This window comes from Paramisgurnus dabryanus, chromosome 17 (assembly GCF_030506205.2).
Source record: "Paramisgurnus dabryanus chromosome 17, PD_genome_1.1, whole genome shotgun sequence".
Taxonomy (NCBI): Eukaryota; Metazoa; Chordata; class Actinopteri; order Cypriniformes; family Cobitidae; genus Paramisgurnus; species Paramisgurnus dabryanus.
In genome coordinates, this window is record NC_133353.1 from 36,474,712 (window position 1) to 36,491,972 (window position 17,261).

Below are 17,261 nucleotides of genomic sequence, written 5' to 3' on the forward strand. Positions count from 1 at the left end.
GGGTTAACTTCTAAAAACACCATCAAAACGTCTTTTTCATCTCATCTTCTACATTTCACTTCAGTTATGAATTCCAAACAAATACCGTAAATAAAATGAATGAATAAAGTTGGTTGGTGAATTATTGCAATGCCTCCTACCAGCAGGGGGTGCAAATTTCTGTGCAAAAGCATTTGTGTTGATGAACTTTTACACATACAGCTGTGGCTCTTCTCCATGATGTGTTTGTCTCTTTCATTTCTGTACACGCATCTAAGACACATGTAACATTGACAATGTTTGTATGCATGTGCTGGTTACTGAAGCTCGCAGGGGCCGTTTGCGTCAAAACCCAGCTGTCTTCGCTAAAACATCCCAACTGATGTTTGAAAGCAATGGACTGTTCCTCCCTGCTTTGATTTCTTCTGCACTTTTCTTCTGTAAAATATTTCATGTTTGGCCTGCTGCCACACTGAAGTGAACATCTGCTCTCGTCCCTGCGGAGGATCGGACTGACTTCAGCTCGCTGACTATATGCTAACAAAGATGAAAAACATACAAAACCACAAAGTAATGTACTTGCGGCACAATATTATGTTTATCTTTTTACAATAAAAGTTCACGCACAGATTTAAAAATCTGCCATTTTTTACTCCAGGTGTCGTTTTCCAGGTAAGGAGAATTTTTGAAGAATCAGGTATTTTTCCACAACAAACAACACGTTGAAAGCACAACACAGCTCACATCTTTCATTTCATCTGACCTTCAATGATGATCTTTTGATCAAAGCTCTGAAATTTTAATCATGTCCACGCTCTACATGCCAGATTTGACCCTTCTGACAACATACAGCACACGTCACAATTAAACATCGCTCTTTGTACTTATCTTTTGGTCTGTTTTTTATACAAAGCTATTATATGACTTCAGGAGATGATCGTAAGTTCTGTCCCATCTAAACAAAGCTTTGCATTACACAAAAACATGACATGACGGCATGTGGGTTTAGAAAAGGCGAGCAAACAAATTTAAAGCAATGGGCATAAAGAAAGAAAGATGCCGGTTGTGTTAAAGCATGATTTGGTCTGAAGTAACTTTAGCTGGAGCTCCCAGCGACCATCATACGCACCCTCTTCAGTCTCAACCTGCATCACGACTCGGTCCGGATCCCCATAACATCTCCTGACACTTCAAAGCCCGGCCTGCCCACAGAGGCACAGCAGGGCCTGGGGAATCATGGGAGACAAAGGAAGCAATTAAGAGATAAAGATCACTCTGAGATATGACATTTCATCCCAGGCGGATCCGATGGTCACACTCCTTTCAGTGAAAGAATACCGACAGAAAAAAGGAAAAGGGTGGGAATGACCCCCCTACGATTTCCCTCCTGTCTGTCTGCAAACATGAGAAAAAGCTTGACTGGTCTGCGCTCTAAACCCTTCCACTGCTTTTAAAGCCCGCGTCTGCTACATGCTCGGACGACGACTCCATCCATGTGCAAAAAACAGACATGCTTATATGTACAGGAGTAAACATTGATTTTATTTATTTATTTTTAAATCATTTTGATTCGAAAATCAAAGGATGTGGAATAAATAAGCGGTCTATTGTGGATGTAATTGCCCTGGGATCGAGTGACGGATCTTGTTTCTCATGTGCGCTTTCAAACGGCAGCGTACAAAGAGCGAGTCTCCTTTACCTGCCCGTATGAGGAGAAGAAACATACGAAAATCTCTCAGATTAAGACACATATTAACACATTTTACACGTTTACTTTATGCTCAGAGAAACAGAAAAATATTCATCATTTTTTAAGAAATGCCAGTTTTCTTAATGCATAGATTTTCTGGTAAACATTTCTTTTAAAACACAATTTCCACAACTTCATTATAAGTTTTTATAAATAGATGTAAAACCCCATATTTAAAACAACAAGGACTCTTGTGTTGGCAAAACTAAAGGCCACAGGCAGGGACTTCAAACGCAAGGGTACAACACCTGTTTGAAGGATTAAGAGGCATGATGGGATATAAGTAGAGACCAGTAGACAGTGAGCAGCGGGGATATCCGACAGCCATCTATTCATTAGCTGTACCTAATGAAACAAGAGGGCCGAAAAGCCCACCGCAGAGACGCGCTGCCCTGCTCCAAAATTACACCAGTACACCCAAAACAAAAGAGCTTCACATCTACACATCAAAGCTTTACTACTGAATGAGAAATGATGGGACGTTTACAACCAAAGTGCAATAAACCTTGACATGAAGATCAATCTTTAAACGTCATTAATGTTTGATATTTACACTACTGAATGTAAACAGCACTTCTGATTATTAGCTGTGTGCATTTCAGCCAAACCCACTGCTGACAGGTGCCTAACCCAGACAATGGGCCATTTACCTGCAAAATAAACTACATCTGATCTGTGATCAGAATCGCGACATCCATCCCAGGACTACACTGTAAAATATTTCTGTAGAAATTACAGTATTACCGGCAGCTGGTTGCCAGTAACTTACTGTAGATTTTACATTTATGTAATTTACTGGCAACAATTTGTTCAAAGCTAAATGAACATGAAACATTTTCAGTCTTTATCTTCTACAGTAAGTTACTGGCAACCAGCTGCATAATTACAGCTATTTTTTACAGTGTGTGATTTATGTTTTACACACAAAATATTTATGTTTTGCATAATATATTAAGGTTACAGGACTATTGTGTTTCTTTATTGTGACATTATTGTCAGGAAAACGTTGCAATTGCAATTTCTCATTACTTGTAAAAATGTTGCTGTAATTATGCAGCTGGTTGCCAGTAACTTACTGTAGAAGGTAAAGACTAAAAAAATGTTTCATTTATTCATTTTGTAAATGTTCATTTAACTTTAAATAAACTGTTGCCAATAAATAACATAAATGTAAAATTTAGAATTTTTTACCAGTAAAAGCGTTGTCAAGACTATTGCTGATCTATCTGTAAATGAAAGAAGCGAGGTGAGATAGCGTCTGCATCGTTTCGCCTACATACATCCCAACAAGCAATTTTGCATTTAAAAGACGTCTAACAGGCCAGATGTCAAGGCTAAAACAAGGCAAAATTTGGCTTTCAGTGAAAATTGAATAGACATCTAACCATGGCCCAAAGTAAACGAAATAACATAAACCAATAAATGAAACCTAATGACTTTGCTTACATGATCTCACAAGTTATTTTGGCAAAAACCACAAGTAACCAAATTCAAGTTTGTTTTGGCTACAAGTGGGTTACTCATAGCCAAAAATAACAGTGAAATAATGGCTATTGCTCGCTGGGATGTTTCTCCAAATAATGAAGACTTTTCTGTAATTTGCTGCCCTAAGATTTTGTCATCAAATTCCTCCAAATGAGTCACAGTATTCATTTCATAACTACTTGTGTTACTGTATGCCAACAAAAGATTCTGTTTAGTTTTTTGAGATTTTAGGACATTTTATCCACTGACTAAGTAATAATCTTTAATCTCTTTGATCAGTCAGAAACTTGACTGACAGCAGTGCTGATAATTGTTTCACTGGCGAAAATCCCTACAGCCACTTTTCCTCATTAATACTTTATGAGTCTTTGTGAAGGGAGATGTTTAACTAACATGTGTTTCTGACACTAATGGTGTCTAATGGTTATTTGTTGTCAAAACCACATGTGTGTTACAACTCCTCACTGTGCTTTCAGTAAATCACTTACAGGTCACACTGTACCCAACCGAGACATCATTTTATTTGACTAATGTGATAGAGTCATGCAGGGGCGATTTAGATTAAGCCAGGCCTTGGTTATTTTAAAATATTTGAGTCATTTTTTACAAACATACCTTACAAAAGAAAACATTATTGGTGTGCATCTAGAGATAAAACAATGATGTATTTTTAAGACATGCATTTAAGTCTGTGGTTAGGCCTGTCTGCATAGTGTTTTAATCTTTTTTCACTACATTAAACAGATTCTTTAAGAAACCAATCAGCCAAAAAATGGTTCTTCTATGGCATCACTAAGCACCTTTTATTTTTAAGAGTGCAGGTGTCAGGTACACCTCAGTGCCAGGCTGAACCCGGGTGACACCAATTACACTGCTGTTGTAAAGATGTGAAGTGGCGGCGTGTAACGTATCACCTGCTCGGCTCAGTTAGTGAGGGAATGAAACAAGAGGATCTGACCTCCATCTGCACCTCCATCAGCCGTTATTAGCCACACCATCTCCTCCCATCTAAACAAACCACACATCCACCGCTGCATGCTTAATGCGTGATGAGACACGTCTGAGCTCGCGACCGCACAGAGAGACTCTGTCTCAACAACAAACACTTTAAGTGCTTAAACCATTGACGGACAGCACGCAGGTCAAACCTCAACCTTAGGGCCAATCAAGAGACTCATCATGCATAACCATGTGAAGTGTTGAAAGGACAATAACAAATACTTAAGATCTTATAATAAGTGACATAAACTGGAAAATTATCAAATCAATACGGACAATTTGGTGATTTAAAGTGTTTTGATACGTTTCTGCATGAGAGATTTGAGTGATGTTATCTTCACGCAGGGCGGTTTGTTCACCGCTGCCCTCAGCCACTTTAAAATGAAATTCCTGTCTTGCCTCATCTGACATAATCTGTGTCTGATATAGTCTTCAAAGAGAAAGTGGCAGCCGTCACCTCCAGGCTCAGGTAATCTGACGAAAGCTAAGCGAGAAGACAAATGTCACAGGCTTCCCTCCCTTATCTCCTCTTCAGAGATTAAAGATGATAATGCTTGTTTTACTCATCAATCATAGTATAATCTGTGCATTTTCAGGAAACAGACTCACTCCAATCCAATCTAAAAACATCTGCATTTTTATCATTGTATTTAAAGGTTACTGCTTTCAAGAAATCACATTTCGTGATTCTCCTCTGGAGTTGTGCCAGGACCTCTCCTCCAACATCAAACACAGGTAAGACTTCATATCATCTGTGCTGGGTTCTTTTCAGTCCAGCATGGGTAAAAAGGAACAAACCCAACCTATTAGGGTTGTTTTAACCCATTATTGCGTCACAAATAAACATTTTTCTGGGTTAATTTAGCCCAATGGTTGGATTCATCCCTTTTTCTCAACACTGGACTGAAAACAACCCAACATTTTAAAGTGAAACTCTTCAAAAGTCTGGTTTTAATATTCTGTTTCAGTGCACTGTAAAAAAATTCTATAGAAATTACTTAATGGGTATTACTGGAAACTAGCTGCCAGTAACTTACTGTAGATTTTACATTTAAGTTATTTACGTGCAACAGTTTGTTTAAAGTTAAATGAACATGAAACATTTTCAGTCTTTATCTTCTACAGTAAGTTACTGGCAACCAGCTGCATAATTACAGCAATTTTTACAGTGTGTGCATTGTAGTCAATTACATACTAATTTATGATATGATGAATATGTATTTTGTCAAAAAATTATTTACACAGTTAATTTTTCCATAATTATTGTGACCAATATATTTGTTAAAATGTCTGTATAAATGATATATTACTGGTTTGCCAGTAACTTACTGTAGATTTACATTTATGTTATTTACTGACAACAAAGATAAATGAACATTAAACACTGACAAGACTTTATCTGTACAGCAAATGAACAGCATTATGCAAGGTGTTTTTGGAAAACAAAATCAGGAAAAAAAGAGGTTGATGAGGATTTTTGGTTCCCAGAACGCTTTGCATGAGGCTGTTATTTTATCATTTTATTCTGTAAAGATAAAAAATTTATGTTTAATGTTCATTAAAGTTTGAACAAACTGTTTCCAAAAAATTAGATAAATATAAATCTACAGTACATTACTGACAAACTGCTGCATAACTACAGCAAATGTTTTACAGTAAACTAAAAATGTCAAAAAAGGAAGGTAGTAGGACTATATATATTTTTTATAAAATCATGAAATAGTCACCGGGACACCATTTCCCGATAATAACCCAAAATGTATTTCTTAAGCAGATCTTGCAACAACAACAATATACAATACATTTACATTAACAATATTTCCTCTTTACATTAAGTCTTAATAAAAAAAAAAACGTAGAATCAGCGTAGTAAATATTTGATATCTTAATAAACATCATTTCAGTATAGGTTGCTGACAAATTAAAACGGAGAATCAAATGGTCCCTAAATCGTATTTCGTATTTCTTTCACATAATAACACGCGTTGTGTTTCCTTTACAGTGTTTGTGTTTTATTAACACAACACCAGAGATTATTTGTGTGGATTTAACAAACGCGTGATAAGCGCGCGCTTCCGCTGCCGTAAATGAGAGTGATTGACAGTCTGTCTGTCTGCAGACGCGTCGCGACTCGAGAGACAGAGGAGCGGCGCGTCACCGCGTCTCCAGACGTGTCAATAACATCAGTGTCTCGTCTCTATTGTGAAGCTTTTTATCCCTGCTGTTTCCTCTGCTGGAGATGACGTGACGTCACGATGCTGTACATTCACACATTAACATTTCCTCAAGATTCACGACTGTATTTATTTATTCACCGTTTACTTCATTGATAAGTGTTTTACTGTAATACAGTCATCTGAGAGTAAAACAGCAAGGATGATGTCACAGTCCTAATATCTTTTATTTGTTTTTGATGGCAGGACTTAAAAAGTAAACCTACAGATACACTATAACTTTTCAATATAAATGTATCTTTTTCACTCAAATATAAAGAAATCTGTTGTAAATATCACATTAGTTGAACCATACAGAACACAACCACTATTTTGCATACAGCTGTTTACTAGTGTAGGTTTTTTTCTTATTCCCCCCCCCAAAATGGTCTCAAATGGTGTTTTAAGTGGACAAACTTCAACTTTCCTGGATAGGGTTTAGATTATTCCAGGACAATGCAATAGTTATTTTAGGACATTTAAGTAGTTTTTACAAACATACCTTACAAAAAAAACAACACTGGTGTGCATCTTGAGACAAAGCAATGGCACTAATGTATATTAAGATGGAAGATGTTTTTAAATTAAAGCAGCTCAAACATTAGACTGGGATAAGCCCTGTCCATGAAACTGCCCCAAAATGTTTAAATATAAAAAAAATGCGTAAGATGCCATCGTAATGCATGAAACACTGATAAAGCTGTACACAACACCTTTATTATTATTATCTCACACTGTTGTTGAATTGTTTTACAATTTATTTGAAAATGATATTGGGAAGATGTTTTTTGTGATCAAATGTTGGAGGAAAAAGTGACACGTATCAGATTTCTTTGACTGATAAAACATTAACATCGATTCTCTTGAGATTCACACAGTGCTCTATTTTAAGTAGACAAACAATGCTCTCGCTCTTTGGATCATATAGCAGGTCAGATGGGAGAGCGTGTACTGTATTTCTTTTTTGTATTAAACAAATAAATACTAGCAGTAAATAAACATTTTAGTGGCGTTTTTTTTTTTAGAAAAACCCTTATTACAGTCTGATATACATTATGAAAAGCTGTACAGCTGAATTACATATTTAAAATAAGAACACTTTTGTTTTATTATGTTGATATAAATATATATAGATATTTTTTGTCAAAATATATGATCATATGGTCAAGAAGAAGACAAAAAATGACACAAACAACAAACACCTCAACATAAACGTTATAAATAAGTGTCCAAGTCTGAACATTCAGGTGTAAACGTCCGTATATGTCCGCTTAACGGCAGCCACACCCTTCTACCACCATCTCCTGATAGTTTTTCAGGACCACCCTATCCGTTTCATCCAGGTAGAGCATTGAGATGGCACTGAGCTCTGTGGGAACGCAGCAAGCTTTGGGAATATTGGTGTTGACAGAGTTAACCAGCGTCTGTACAATAGCATGATTGGTGGAGTTCAGGTGGTCGGCCAGGGGAAACGGGCACTCCCCGTGGCAGTAGTACGCCTGGTACCCGGGCGGCGCCACGATCCAGTCGTTCCAACCCACATCGCTGAAGTCGACGTACAGCGCGTGCCGCCGACAGTTGCGATTGCGCTTTCGGCCTCTTTGCTTGGGGCTGCGCTTCGCTCTACGCGTCAACGGGTGACTTTTGCCGTCGTGACCGAAAGTGACCAACAGCGGCCGTAGCTGGTCCCAGTCTTCGCCCGGAACCGGGTGCAAGGACCGACTCACGCGCACGTGGCGCCCCTGGTGGCGGGGGGTCCGGTTCAGGTGCAGAACCTCCACGGCTAGCCCGTGGTTGGAGTCCTTGTCGCGGGTCCAGCGCGACACGGCGGGACTCACGTCGAAGCTCTCCCACGCGGACGCGTTGTGACGCACCAGCCGGGTGTCCAGGAGCTGCGTAATGAGCTGGCCGGCCTGCGGAGGCTTCAACACCTCGTAAATGTTTATTCGATGGAGACTTTCATCTCCATTGTGCTCGAGATTTGAGTTTGCATCATCTATCTGTTGCCTGTAGAGACGAAGCTCAGCGCTGGAGATGAGCTCATCCTCAGGGATGTTGCTGAGGTTGAAAAGGAAACGTAGAGGAGTCTCAGATGAGCCGTCTGCCTGGAGCTTCTCCATGTGCTCTGGAGACGAGCAAGAAAAATACATCAGGACACCGATTCCTTTAGCAATTTCAAATGTATTATATTATCTACAATATTGATACATAAGGACAATGAACTTTGAGCAAACATGGTCCATGCGTACTTTAAAAAAGCTGAACACTGTGCTGCTACAAACTAAAATGTTGGTGGTGAACCTTCAGATTTCAGGCTTCATTAAAGTACAAAGATTCATTAAGTTCTGTTTCACAAAAGCACAGATCAACTACATTTTGATGCCCTTTTAACTTCATAGTTTATTTTTCAATGTGGTGTCAACCATAACACATCTAAAGGATAGGATGTAAAGTGTCATTGGCACCAAAGAGACCACCATCTGTTTTTAAATCACAGAGATTTTGTTTAAGCTTTACAAATTCTAATTTATCTGTTTTTCAATGAGGTGTCAACCCTAACGCATTTAGGTAAACGAACATGACGATACAAAACAATTGGCCCTTTGCTATACTGAACATACATTTTATTTCCAAAAGTTTCTGATAATGTGGTCTGCTAGCTTTTAAACACCGAGTTATGTTTTATATGCTGTCTGTATGTTGTTGGCTTACCCTCGTGATGAAATCCTCTCACAGTGTTCGCTCGACTCGTAGATCTCTCAGGATAATCAAAGCTGACATCGTGACCCGCAGCGTCCTCCAGCTCTCCGGACTGCAGACGGTACAGATCGAGCAGATACTGGGGCACAACCGCTGAGTCACTGGGTCGTGGACGCATCTGCAACCCGAACATCTGCAGCAGCGTGGCTTCAAAGTCCAGCAGCAGGTCATGACCCAGATGATGAGACGAGACCTTCTTCTTCCCCTCCTCAGGTATTAGACTAGCATAGCTGCTCTCTCCCAGTAGGACTTGGCATAATAAAATAACCATCAGTATTAGATTACCAGGAATCATGATGTCTCTGGTGGAAGGAATGAGAAAACTAGTAAGACTTCACAGAATGAAGTCCTTCAAATAAAAAAGTTTCAGTCTTAATGCTTTGTGTAAAAGCCTCTGTACTGAAAAGTGTGCAAGAATGTTTGTGCTATTTAATGTGCTAGACATTAACATGTCAACTGTAAATTGTTAAAAGTACCATTAACTTCAAACAGTTGCTACGCTATGACAGCAATGAAAAAAATTTAAATTACAGTAAAATTACTGTAGCTAAAGAAGCGTACTTACTTTGTGATATAAAATGTGATCTTACACAACACAAAATTCACCTTGTGTACCTAAAAGCATTTACATTAACACTCTTCTACTGTGTATTTGTCCAATGCAGTCGTTTACTGTATTATATTACAATAGCAATTAGATATCGCTCCTCATGACAATACACAAATAATTCATAAATAATTGCACTACAAGTTGAATTATATGCTAGTTAAACTGATGTCACACGACGACTACACCCAACCACACACATCTCAGTGGAATAAAAGTGAACGAGTGACTAATTCCTTTCAATTTTCCCAAAATATGTAACAACCCTGTCACGCGACGGAAAGTGGATGGGCGTGGCCCACTTACCGACAGAAAATAAAGCATGGGAAAACAGTCCATGTTTGTCGAGAGCTGATCCAGGACAAGTTCTTCAGGTAAAGGTTACGTGTTCCTGAAAGGCTGTTGAAGAACTCTCCTGAGGTTTTTTTCCTGAAAGAAAGGCAAAAGTTTGATTGGCATTGGTATGGATCGTGTGATATATTTTCCTAACCGAGCACCTGAGCAATTTGCCCCCCAAAACACCAATGAGAAGTAAGTTGTGCGTCACTTCCGCTCAAAGACCAGCAGGCGTGAAAACACCGGCAATTCAAATTTACATAAAAAGAAGAGGTTTGTTTCTTAACAAAGAGGCCTCTTTTAATAATGGTCTGCAATTGAAGGTGAATTCCCCTAAATAGTCTTTAGCACCCTCCCTCAAAATCCCACAATGTTATATAGTGACAGTACACTGATCTGATCTGTTCATTCTCATTGTATCACACACACCATCAAATGGTGGACACATTTCTAGCAAAAGAGACATCAGTGAATGAAGAGAGGAAACGCAGTAATAACAATCACAAGTGCTTGTGAAAGGTCTCAGAAAACAATGGCATCACTAAATCCACAGCTGAGCTTAATGCTCGAGTGAAAGCGACGCATGTATTTTGTCATTTCTTGGATCAAGTTCTACTGGAGCAGATCCAAGCATTACAACAGGAATGATGCATATTAACAAAAACATCATGTGTGTGTGGCCATGAGTGCTGTGTGTCCACACAGTCAAGCAACAGTTGTGTAGTTTGGATCAAGTAAGATGTAGTTTGTGCACGAAGGTGAGACGACTTTGTGGGTTCGTGTCTTAACATTTGCTTTGAAAAATTGTGATTTCCAGCAGTGTAGTGCAATAGTATGTGTACGTGAAAGAACACAAAGCACAAACAAAGGGTTACTTCAGACCACCTACTCTTGTTTAAAAGCCTACAAATACTAGCCTAAATATTTACAGGATCTCTTTTTGATGTGTTTGACGATGAAGTGCAGTACATGTGCTGTTGTAAAGATTCTCGTTTATAGTGCTCTCTGCTTCCTTTAATTTGGCAAAATCAGGAAAAGCTGTACACAACCCTGCTGAATTACATTATTGCTTCTTTACTTGTATGGCACAAGAGCCGCAGGTTACTACAGTAACAGACCCAATGTCAGCATTTTACCTTAAAAACATGCAAAATAAAACAAAACTCATGTATTGGACTAAATATGTGTTGTACTACTGACCAAACAAACTCCAGCAGATAACATCAAGACAACAGAAACCAGTAACAGAAAGTAACCTTCTTGAGGTCTAAAGATTAACATATGATCCATTTTTAAACTCATGTTTTGCTGTGTCTTTGTCAAAATTGAGCCCAGAAATGTTTTAATGGCATCAGCAACTCCTATAAGACATAGCTCAGGTCTCCAGGTCAAAAAAATACTGATTTATATTCACTCAGCTGTTAAACTTTCATTGTTGAACTTTCCAAAATTAAGAACAGAAAATAAAAAAACGACAAAACTCAAATCTTAGGTATAGCCTATCAATGCGCAACACGTGTTTGAAATGAACAGGCATGCCATGTCATGCATTAGTATTAATATTATTATTAAGCGTACATTGATGAGTAACCAGTGGACGCCTTTACTATACTGCACGCGCGCGGTCAGGTGTGTGTGTGTGATCACGTTTAGTTGTCTAAAATCGTTAGTTGTGTAAACTATCAAGTGTGTACGAAGCGACAAAGTTACAGAAATACTCAGACTGGTGTGTGACATCTGCGCTGTTTCACGCATTAAGCGTTGACTTACCAATGGGCTTTGCGCGCAGCGTTATGGATTAAAATAAAAAGCGTTGCATACAGCTCTTAATATTATTATAAAAGGATCGTTCAAATCATTCGCGTCGTTCACTTCTAGTGTAGATGGCGCGTGAAAGCTTATTCAGTTATGCGCAAAAGTACCCAAAACGCGTGCGCGCGCGAACCGCGTAATGCTTTAAAAATGCTTTTGTGTCAAAGGATCCAAGCTGTTGTACGCGTCTGACAGTAACTACATCAAAATACTACAGAAGTTCATGATAGTTGAGTATAAAATACTCCATAAAACACGACAATACCAGCTTACCATTGGTAAAGGTGCAAACGTTATCCCGGAGATGAGAATAGACGAAGTTTTCAACAGAAGACACTACAAACACCAACAAAGTCCAAAAGCCTGGAGAAATTAGCACATTATATCCATCACAATAACGCACGAGCAGATCTCTGTAGCTCCACAGATGTCCAAGAGTGCAAAGAGAACCTCAGCGACTGATCACACATCCAGATCTACTGCCAGTTTTATGTGTCCGCCCTATAGAGATCTCCTGCCTCCACCCCTACGCTTTCAACCCACTGAGCTTCACCCAACACCTCTGATAAACCCCACATGAGATCTCTTTCAGACTGTGAATATATACTGAGTATAGGGTTCAACAGCAAACACATGTTATCCATTACACTGTCTGTGGAGATTTCATCATATGGGTTGACCACACTGCAGTGACGCAGACCAGGGAGTAGAGGATAGCATGAAAATAAAGTATACTCTTAAAAATGAAGGCTGCTTCTAGAGCTTCAGAAGATGTGTGGGGTTCTAATCTTGAGTAGGTTTTTTTTAATGCACCAGCACAATCATGTATTTTGACTAAATCTAATGTAATCAGAATATGAAGTCATAATAACTATTTGTTGAACATAACAGCATAGCTAGAGCATGTGCGAAAGGTTGTGGGTTTGATTCCTAATAAAAATGTATACCTTTGGATAAAGGCATCTCTGAGGTAAATAAATATTTGGTTTCTGACCTGTTCAGTCTTAGTTTGTATGAAATGCTTTTTTGCCTGACCGCTACCTCCTTAATTGATGAAAAACATTCGATCAACTCAGATTTAAAGTGAACCCTCATAGAAAGCAATCATATAAAGTGTCTTGTTTAAGTGGAAAACTGTGCATGTTGGAAGGCTTTTGACCTTCTGCCCCTATAATAACAATTAACCCCCGGTGTGAGAAGAAACCCTCGCAGACACTCTCATTACCATATTACTTACCTGTCTGGCTCAAGGTGATACATGTGCTCATCCTCCCCCATACACACAATCTGAGTCTTTGGTCGTAGAAAAATCCTATTTACTTCAATCCTGTGTGTGCACGTGCAAATATTTCCTCCTGTTGGGGGTGCCAAAGAACGTTTCATGTCCCGCACTGCGTTTGATAGGCCGTCAGGTGTTTAAAGAGGTCAACAGCTCACCTCATTTGAGATCAGGTCTGGTTATTAACACTTAGCTATGAACGCCAGCCCATAATTAAGAGAAGCGACCTCTGCTCAGTGTCATAACACAGTCCTCTCATCTTCTCTCCTGGTCAAGACCTTACCAGTGCAGACATGCACCTGATGATCCAATAACACTTACACTATAGGTCTCGCTCACCGCTGCATTCTTCAGTTAGTGCTTCATTTAATGCTATTAGCCACAGCATGCATACATTCACAGGACAAACTATTTTAATCCCCCTGCTTGACCTAAAAGAGAAGCAAACGTGAGGATTATTTAGGGGTAATATGAGCTAATATTGTGAAACTGATGTTGCATCATAACCAGAGTAGATGACAAATATTCTAGCGCTTCTTCGTTGAAACTGAGAGAAATGAAGACCTTCCCAAGATAGGCGCACTAATAACAAATTTGTGAAGGGTTTTTCACTGATAAGAACATAAGTTAACATGGAACAGACAGGTTTTAGTAAAATTATTGGTGTGATGTTTAGCAGTGAACTCTGACGTCTGACGGCAAGATATCACACATCATGTCTCTCATGTTTATCTGTCAAACATTTACATTTAAAGTGCTAACTTGCTTTTACAAAATATGAATGAAGCTATTTAAAACTAAAAAATATTTTTTTTTTGCATTATTTGTTTTTAAACAAATATATGAACTTGAACTCATACACAAGACCAGAAGACTAATGTATATTTAAACTTAATTGTGCACGTATATTTGAAGTAAAAGCAAATCTGTTAAAGTAAATATATACGTCAAATGAATAAATACAGTGTTTATTTAAAATGGTAAGTCTCTGATCTGCCTGCAATCTATGATGCTGTATTTCAACATGTCTCTCCATTAACACACAGTTTGTCTATCTCTCTTCCTCTGACAGCTGGCTAGAAGATGTGTGAAGATGAACTTATCAGAGCTGCATGCTGAAGTGTGGAGGACTTTTTTTAGTTTGTTTTGGAAGTGTTAGAAGACACTCTTGCCACAACACTGTCCAGAACCTTTGTGAAGCTCAGCGTGTTGGACCTCCGGAGGTCACGGAGGGGAATTTTCTTAAATGATTTAAAAGCTTCTTTTATCAGAAGATGAGAGCACTTGAGAATGTTCCTTTAAACTAAGAGGACGTATTGACACTCAAAAGCAATCATCACTGTAAGTACTGAATCATCAGATCTATCAGAAGAGAGAGAGAGAGAGAGAGTGAGAGAGAGAGAGAGAGAGAGAGAGAGAGAGAGAGAGAGAGAGAGAGAGAGAGAGAGAGAGAGAGAGAGAGAGACAAAGAGAGAGAGAGACAAAGAGAGAGAGACAAATGAGAGAGAGAGAGATCGCTATCAATACTAAAATAATTGCCCATGTATGATTTTATATGCACAAAGTTGATCTGTCAAAAGAATAAATCTTAAACACACAACATATTCTAGTCTTGACAGCAAATATTTTCTCATAATATGTATGCAAATAAAAAATATAAAGGGAGAAATTATCAATGACTGAAAAGTGTCATTGAAAAGAATAATAAAAATTAAATACGAGACATGAAACAATCAATAGCAACAGAAGAATTTTATCCTCCATCATTTCCATTTTAACTAAACACACACTAAAACCTTTTGTCACTGGGACAGTATCTTTTAAAAAGTTCCTAATATGTACCACCTTTGAGGTACCAATATGCACCTTTTAGGTACAAAAGTGTCCTTTTTGAAAAGTTACCGCCCCACTGACAACTTTTGTGCCTTCATGTATCTTTTTTTTGAAAGTGTAGTTTAAAGGTGCAGTGTGTAATTTTTAGGAGGATCTATTGACAGAAATGCAAAATAATCTACATAATTCAACCCAGTCTCACAAAATTTCGTTATATAGTCACGTAAATTTTTTATTCTTTTTTTGTGATATTATCACGAATTTCCGCGTTTTTTCGTGATCGTATAGCGAATTCCTGTTGCCGTGTGATTATCACGTATTGGTTACTCAATTGTTTTGTCCTATTTTCTTACTATTGTTTCTTCGGTTTAGGGTTAGATTTACATAAAATGACATCCCTACTAGGTTCCCTATTATAGATTTTGATGGTACGGTTATAGTCTGATAAATAATCACGGTTGTACGGTTATTACGGTTATTATGGACTCATTTATTTTACAACATTAAGGTAAAAAAATCACATTCATAAATTTTTTAACAATTGCTAAATTCTTTTGTATTTTCAGTTTGTGTATTTTTTCTGTAATTCTTGGACAAATGATAATAATAATAACCTAGCAGGCTTTGACTTAAACAGTATAGGTGCCTTTTGAAACCTGTAGGCTATTCATTTTAATGATCTTTTGAATAAATCTAATTTTATATTTGGACTGAATATATATTATAATATTATAATATATTATAAAACTAAATGTATATTATTTTGATTTGTTTGAAGTATTAGTAAAAATGATAAGAGCCTCTCAAGACGAATAATAACACAGGGTCATCCTGGACTGGGTTCTGTGAGTCATTTTGGACTGGCAGCATTAGCGTGTTAACTCATGCTATGAATTCATAAATCATTAACGCGTTAAAATAATTCAACGTTATTAAATGCAGTCAGACCACCAGGAGCCCCGCCCGGATTTGATCCGCGAGGAGGAGGTTTTTAATGCTGCACAGACCGATTGGAGTGTGGCTCTTTCACGCACCCGTGCAGGCACGCACACAGACACACACACACACCAGATGCACGAACAACCAGAGACGTGTCACGCGAACACATTCTTTTGAACGCGGAGCTTTGTCATACAGTGCGCTAACAAGCATGTCGCATGCCGCACGCGCCTCTTGGTGGTTCGTGGATCTGGTTTGTGTGTGCGTGCGTGAAACAAAAACACGCGGTCTAGCGGAGGCTTTACGGTTACTTAACCGTGACATTTTAAAGCGCGGTTAATAGTGAAACCGGTTAATCGCTGCATCCTTAATCCCTACCCAAACCCAACTCTAACCCTACCGCCAGGCGACATACAAAAAAATTTATCAGAAAAAATACTATAAATCAATACATAAAGCACATTCTAATGCAGGCACCAAATCTAACCCTAAATCGAAGCGAAATGGTTTAAAAATAGGAAAAAGAAGTTGAGTAACCAATACGTGTTAATCGCACGAAAACATGATTTCGTTATACAATCACAAAAAAATGCGGAAAATTCGTGATAATATCATGAAAAAAGAATACAAAATGTATGTGACTATATCACACAACCTTGTGAGATTGGGTAGCTATATTAGTGGTGCATAAAGACCTTCCATAATGAACTGCATTGTTTGTATGAGCCATTTTTATCTACATCCACCGCGAGTCCCATTATATGAAAGTCACAACCATGTTTCTACAGTAGGACAAACTGATCTACAGAGAGCGTTTCATCACAATATTATCTTTGATGATGACATTTTTGTCCTGAGCCGGCTACCGTAGCTTCTCTATGTGTTTTTGTGGACTGAGCTGTTTGATGCAATTTGCGATCTCACCACTAGATGCCACTATAATCTACACACTGCACCTTTAAATGTGTGAAAAAGAGTTAGGTTCCAAGAACCAGAGAACAAAAATCTAATTTTTTGATCGTCCAATTAATATCAATCAAACTGCAGTTGGTATGTTTTGATTTAAGCCTTCATAACTAAAAAATACAGCTAAGTAGCACCATAAACATGATAACATAATAATAAACACATTTTTAAATTTTTATATCTGGTTTTGGAAAAAACTCTTCATTTTTTATTGTGTATGAGATAAAACACAGTATGTAAGATATAAAATGAAGCTTAGCAAGACAAAGAAATCTGCATTCCAGTCAATACAAAAATGACAAT

At 38.1% G+C, this 17,261-nt stretch overlaps 1 protein-coding gene across 1 annotated transcript; it reads right to left on the reverse strand.

The window, feature by feature from the left end:
- Positions 1–5,975: 5,975 nt before the first annotated feature.
- bmp4 (bone morphogenetic protein 4) lies at positions 5,976–12,532 on the reverse strand. The gene is made up of 4 exons (XM_065267457.2): positions 12,215–12,532; positions 10,100–10,222; positions 9,139–9,488; positions 5,976–8,551 (listed from the first exon to the last, which is right to left on the reverse strand). Exons 3-4 carry the CDS (start codon positions 9,479–9,481, stop codon positions 7,698–7,700), a joined length of 1,197 nt encoding a protein of 398 aa, XP_065123529.1. The 5' UTR covers positions 9,482–9,488; positions 10,100–10,222; positions 12,215–12,532; the 3' UTR covers positions 5,976–7,697.
- Positions 12,533–17,261: the final 4,729 nt, after the last annotated feature.

Excerpts from the sequence above, each read along its gene's own strand:
- bmp4 (XM_065267457.2), bottom strand. The coding sequence starts at position 9,481 with ATGATTCCTGGTAATCTAATACTGATGGTTATTTTATTATGCCAAGTC. Across the intron at positions 8,552-9,138 it reads GAGAGGATTTCATCACGAGG|AGCACATGGAGAAGCTCCAG; the intron begins GTAAGCCAACAA and ends GCTCGTCTCCAG.